The 6,841-nt window shown below is 40.2% G+C and overlaps 1 protein-coding gene across 1 annotated transcript; it reads right to left on the bottom strand.

The window, feature by feature from the left end:
• Nucleotides 1-1,691: 1,691 nt before the first annotated feature.
• LOC131530992 (uncharacterized) lies at nt 1,692-4,566 on the bottom strand. The gene is made up of 5 exons (XM_058761543.1): nt 3,908-4,566; nt 2,317-3,262; nt 2,133-2,158; nt 1,933-2,062; nt 1,692-1,702 (listed from the first exon to the last, which is right to left on the bottom strand). Exons 1-5 carry the CDS (start codon nt 4,487-4,489, stop codon nt 1,692-1,694), a joined length of 1,695 nt encoding a protein of 564 aa, XP_058617526.1. The 5' UTR covers nt 4,490-4,566.
• Between the last annotated feature and the right edge of the window lie 2,275 nt (nt 4,567-6,841).

The following is a 6,841-nucleotide window of genomic DNA, read 5'->3' on the forward strand; positions in this document are numbered from 1 at the left end:
CTCAGAAGCTTCTCACAATGGTACTGATACAAATCCAGCTCAAGAGGAACCTGTGAAATCAGCGGAACAAGGACAGTCATCATCAGATGAGGAATACTCAGAAGGTTCTCACAATAGTACTGATATAAATCCAGATCGAGTGGAACCTGTGAAATCAACGGAACAGGAAAAGTCGTCATCAGATGAGAAATACTCAGAAGGTTCTCAGAAAAGTACTGATATAAATCCAGCTCAAGAGGAACCTGTGAAATCAACGGAACAGGAAAAGTCATCATCAGATGAGGAATTCTCAGAAGGTTCTCACAATAGTACTGATATAAATCCAGCTCAAGAGGAACCTGTGAAATCAAGGAACAGGAAAAGTCATCATCAGATGAGGAATTCTCAGAAGGTTCTCACAATAGTACTGATGTAAATCCAGCTCAAGAGGAACCTGTGAAATCAGCAGAACAAGGAAAGTCATCATCAGATGAGGAATACTCAGAAGGTTCTCACAATAGTAATGATATAAATCCAGCTCAAGATGAACCTGTGAAATCAACGGAACAGGAAAAGTCATCAACAGATGAGGAATTCTCAGAAGGTTCTCACTATAGTACTGATATAAATCCAGCTCAAGAGGAACCTGTGAAATCAACGGAAGAAGGAAAGTCATCAACAGATGAGAATTCAGCAATAAATCCTGCTCAAAAGGAACCTGTGAAATCAACGGAACAGCAAAAGTCATCATCAGTTGAGGAATTCTCAGAAGCTTCTCACAATGGTACTGATACAAATCCAGCTCAAGAGGAACCTGTGAAATCAGCGGAACAAGGAAAGTCATCATCAGATGAGGAATACTCAGAAGGTTCTCACAATAGTACTGATATAAATCCAGATCGAGTGGAACCTGTGAAATCAACGGAACAGGAAAAGTCATCATCAGATGAGAAATACTCAGAAGGTTCTCAGAAAAGTACTGATATAAATCCAGCTCAAAAGGAACCTGTGAAATCAACGGAACAGGAAAAGTCATCATCAGATGAGGAATTCTCAGAAGGTTCTCACAATGGTACTGATACAAATCCAGCTCAAGAGGAACCTGTGAAATCAAGGAACAGGAAAAGTCATCAACAGATGAGGAATTCTCAGAAGGTTCTCACAATAGTACTGATATAAATCCAGCTCGAGGAACCTGTGAAATCAACGGAACAGGAAAAGTCATCATCAGATGAGAATTCAGCAATAAATCCAGCTCAAAAGGAACCTGTGAAATCAACGGAACAGGAAAAGTCATCATCAGATGAAGAATTCTCAGAAGGTTCTCACAATGGTACTGATACAAATCCAGCTCAAGAGGAACCTGTGAAATCAAGGGAACAGGAAAAGTCATCAACAGATGAGGAATTCTCAGAAGGTTCTCACAATTGTACTGATATAAATCCAGCTCAAGAGGAACCTGTGAAATCAAGGGAACAGGGAAAGTCATCATCAGATGAAGAATTCTCAGAAGGTTCTCCCAATTGTACTGATATAAATCCAGCTCAAGAGGAACCTGTGAAATCAACGGAACAAGGAAAGTCATCAACAGATGAGAATTCAGCAGTAAATCCAGCTCAAAAGGAACCTGTGAAATCAACGGAACATGAAAAGTCATCATCAGATGAGGAATTCTCAGAAGGTTCTCACAATGTTACTGATACAAATTCAGCTCAAGAGGAACCTGTGAAATCAACGGAACATGGAAAGTCATCATCAGATGAGGAATTCTCAGAAGGTTCTCACAAATGTACTGATATAAATCCAGCTCGAGTGGAACCTGTGAAATCAACGGAAGAAGGAAAGTCATCAACAGATGAGAATTCAGCAATAAATACTGCTCAAAAGGAACCTGTGAAATCAACGGAACAGGAAAAGTCATCATCAGTTGAGGAATTCTCAGAAGGTTCTCACAATGGTACTGATACAAATCCAGCTCAAGAGGAACCTGTGAAATCAGCGGAACAAGGAAAGTCATCAACAGATGATGAATTCTCAGAAGCTTCTCACAATGGTACTGATACAAATCCAGCTCAAGAGGAACCTGTGAAATCAGCGGAACAAGGACAGTCATCATCAGATGAGGAATACTCAGAAGGTTCTCACAATAGTACTGATATAAATCCAGATCGAGTGGAACCTGTGAAATCAACGGAACAGGAAAAGTCGTCATCAGATGAGAAATACTCAGAAGGTTCTCAGAAAAGTACTGATATAAATCCAGCTCAAAAGGAACCTGTGAAATCAACGGAACAGGAAAAGTCATCATCAGATGAGGAATTCTCAGAAGGTTCTCACAATGGTACTGATACAAATCCAGCTCAAGAGGAACCTGTGAAATCAAGGGAACAGGAAAAGTCATCAACAGATGAGGAATTCTCAGAAGGTTCTCACAATAGTACTGATATAAATCCAGCTCAAGATGAACCTGTGAAATCAACGGAACAGGAAAAGTCATCAACAGATGAGGAATTCTCAGAAGGTTCTCACTATAGTACTGATATAAATCCAGCTCAAGAGGAACCTGTGAAATCAACGGAAGAAGGAAAGTCATCAACAGATGAGAATTCAGCAATAAATCCTGCTCAAAAGGAACCTGTGAAATCAACGGAACAGCAAAAGTCATCATCAGTTGAGGAATTCTCAGAAGCTTCTCACAATGGTACTGATACAAATCCAGCTCAAGAGGAACCTGTGAAATCAGCGGAACAAGGACAGTCATCATCAGATGAGGAATACTCAGAAGGTTCTCACAATAGTACTGATATAAATCCAGATCGAGTGGAACCTGTGAAATCAACGGAACAGGAAAAGTCATCAACAGATGAGGAATTCTCAGAAGGTTCTCACAATAGTACTGATATAAATCCAGCTCGAGTGGAACCTGTGAAATCAACGGAACAGGAAAAGTCATCATCAGATGAGAATTCAGCAATAAATCCAGCTCAAAACGAACCTGTGAAATCAACGGAACAGGAAAAGTCATCATCAGATGAGGAATTCTCAGAAGGTTCTCACAATAGTACTGATATAAGTCCAGCTCAAGAGGAACCTGTGAAATCAGCGGAACAAGGAAAGTCATCAACAGATGATGAATTCTCAGAAGCTTCTCACAATGGTACTGATACAAATCCAGCTCAAGAGGAACCTGTGAAATCAGCGGAACAAGGACAGTCATCATCAGATGAGGAATACTCAGAAGGTTCTCACAATAGTACTGATATAAATCCAGATCGAGTGGAACCTGTGAAATCAACGGAACAGGAAAAGTCGTCATCAGATGAGAAATACTCAGAAGGTTCTCAGAAAAGTACTGATATAAATCCAGCTCAAAAGGAACCTGTGAAATCAACGGAACAGGAAAAGTCATCATCAGATGAGGAATTCTCAGAAGGTTCTCACAATGGTACTGATACAATCCAGCTCAAGAGGAACCTGTGAAATCAAGGAACAGGAAAAGTCATCAACAGATGAGGAATTCTCAGAAGGTTCTCACAATAGTACTGATATAAATCCAGCTCAAGATGAACCTGTGAAATCAACGGAACAGGAAAAGTCATCAACAGATGAGGAATTCTCAGAAGGTTCTCACTATAGTACTGATATAAATCCAGCTCAAGAGGAACCTGTGAAATCAACGGAAGAAGGAAAAGTCATCAACAGATGAGAATTCAGCAATAAATCCTGCTCAAAAGGAACCTGTGAAATCAACGGAACAGCAAAAGTCATCATCAGTTGAGGAATTCTCAGAAGCTTCTCACAATGGTACTGATACAAATCCAGCTCAAGAGGAACCTGTGAAATCAGCGGAACAAGGACAGTCATCATCAGATGAGGAATACTCAGAAGGTTCTCACAATAGTACTGATATAAATCCAGCTCGAGGAACCTGTGAAATCAACGGAACAGGAAAAGTCATCAACAGATGAGGAATTCTCAGAAGGTTCTCACAATAGTACTGATATAAATCCAGCTCGAGTGGAACCTGTGAAATCAACGGAACAGGAAAAGTCATCATCAGATGAGAATTCAGCAATAAATCCAGCTCAAAACGAACCTGTGAAATCAACGGAACAGGAAAAGTCATCATCAGATGAGGAATTCTCAGAAGGTTCTCACAATAGTACTGATATAAGTCCAGCTCAAGAGGAACCTGTGAAATCAACGGAACAGAAAAAGTCATCATCAGATGAGGAATTCTCAGAAGGTTCTCACAATGGTACTGATACAAATCCAGCTCAAGAGGAACCTGTGAAATCAAGGGAACAGGAAAAGTCATCAACAGATGAGGAATTATCAGAAGGTTCTCACAATAGTACTGATATAAATCCAGCTCGAGTGGAACCTGTGAAATCAACGGAAAAGGAAAAGTCATCATTAGATGAGGAATACTCAGAAGGTTCTCAGAAAAGTACTGATATAAATCCAGCTCAAGAGGAACCTGTGAAATCAAGGGAACAGGAAAAGTCATCAACAGATGAGGAATTCTCAGAAGGTTCTCACAATAGTACTGATATAAATCCAGCTCAAGAGGAACCTGTGAAATCAACGGAACAAGGAAAGTCATCAACAGATGAGAATTCAGCAATAAATCCAGCTCAAAAGGAACCTGTGAAATCAACGGAACAGGAAAAGTCATCATCAGATGAGGAATTCTCAGAAGGTTCTCACAATGGTACTGATACAAATCCAGCTCAAGAGGAACCTGTGAAATCAAGGGAACAGGAAAAGTCATCAACAGATGAGGAATTCTCAGAAGGTTCTCACAATTGTACTGATATAAATCCAGCTCAAGAGGAACCTGTGAAATCAAGGGAACAGGGAAAGTCATCATCAGATGAAGAATTCTCAGAAGGTTCTCCCAATTGTACTGATATAAATCCAGCTCAAGAGGAACCTGTGAAATCAACGGAACAAGGAAAGTCATCAACAGATGAGAATTCAGCAGTAAATCCAGCTCAAAAGGAACCTGTGAAATCAACGGAACAGCAAAAGTCATCATCAGTTGAGGAATTCTCAGAAGCTTCTCACAATGGTACTGATACAAATCCAGCTCAAGAGGAACCTGTGAAATCAGCGGAACAAGGACAGTCATCATCAGATGAGGAATACTCAGAAGGTTCTCACAATAGTACTGATATAAATCCAGATCGAGTGGAACCTGTGAAATCAACGGAACAGGAAAAGTCATCAACAGATGAGGAATTCTCAGAAGGTTCTCACAATAGTACTGATATAAATCCAGCTCGAGTGGAACCTGTGAAATCAACGGAACAGGAAAAGTCATCATCAGATGAGAATTCAGCAATAAATCCAGCTCAAAAGGAACCTGTGAAATCAACGGAACAGGAAAAGTCATCATCAGATGAGGAATTCTCAGAAGGTTCTCACAATAGTACTGATATAAATCCAGCTCAAGAGGAACCTGTGAAATCAACGGAACAGAAAAGTCATCATCAGATGAGGAATTCTCAGAAGGTTCTCACAATGGTACTGATACAAATCCAGCTCTAGAGGAACCTGTGAAATCAAGGGAACAGGAAAAGTCATCAACAGATGAGGAATTATCAGAAGGTTCTCACAATAGTACTGATATAAATCCAGCTCGAGTGGAACCTGTGAAATCAACGGAACAAGGAAAGTCATCATCAGATGAGGAATACTCAGAAGGTTCTCAGAAAAGTACTGATATAAATCCAGCTCAAGAGGAACCTGTGAAATCAAGGAACAGGAAAAGTCATCAACAGATGAGGAATTCTCAGAAGGTTCTCACAATAGTACTGATATAAATCCAGCTCAAGAGGAACCTGTGAAATCAACGGAACAAGGAAAGTCATCAACAGATGAGAATTCAGCAATAAATCCAGCTCAAAAGGAACCTGTGAAATCAACGGAACAGGAAAAGTCATCATCAGATGAGGAATTCTCAGAAGGTTCTCACAATGGTACTGATACAAATCCAGCTCAAGAGGAACCTGTGAAATCAAGGAACAGGAAAAGTCATCAACAGATGAGGAATTCTCAGAAGGTTCTCACAATTGTACTGATATAAATCCAGCTCAAGAGGAACCTGTGAAATCAAGGAACAGGAAAAGTCATCATCAGATGAAGAATTCTCAGAAGGTTCTCACAATTGTACTGATATAAATCCAGCTCAAGAGGAACCTGTGAAATCAACGGAACAAGGAAAGTCATCAACAGATGAGAATTCAGCAGTAAATCCAGCTCAAAAGGAACCTGTGAAATCAACGGAACAGGAAAAGTCATCATCAGATGAGGAATTCTCAGAAGGTTCTCACAATGGTACTGATACAAATCCAGCTCAAGAGGAACCTGTGAAATCAACGGAACAAGGACAGTCATCATCAGATGAGAAATACTCAGAAGGTTCTCACAATAGTAATGATATAAATCCAGCTCAAGATGAACCTGTGAAATCAACGGAAGAAGGAAAGTCATCAACAGATGAGAATTCAGCAATAAATCCAGCTCAAGAGGAACCTGTGAAATCAGCGGAACAAGGAAAGTCATCAACAGATGAGGAATTCTCAGAAGGTTCTCACAATAGTACTGATATAAATCCAGCTCAAGAGGAACCTGTGAAATCAGCGGAACAAGGACAGTCATCATCAGATGAGGAATACTCAGAAGGTTCTCACAATAGTACTGATATGAATCCAGCTCGAGTGGAACCTGTGAAATCAACGGAACAGGAAAAGTCATCATCAGATGAGGAATTCTCAGAAGGTTCTCACAATAGTACTGATATAAATCCAGCTCAAGAGGAACCTGTGCAATCAAGGAACAGGAGAAGTCATCATCA

The sequence above is a fragment of the Onychostoma macrolepis genome, chromosome 22 (genome assembly GCF_012432095.1).
Source record: "Onychostoma macrolepis isolate SWU-2019 chromosome 22, ASM1243209v1, whole genome shotgun sequence".
Classification (NCBI taxonomy): domain Eukaryota; kingdom Metazoa; phylum Chordata; class Actinopteri; order Cypriniformes; family Cyprinidae; genus Onychostoma; species Onychostoma macrolepis.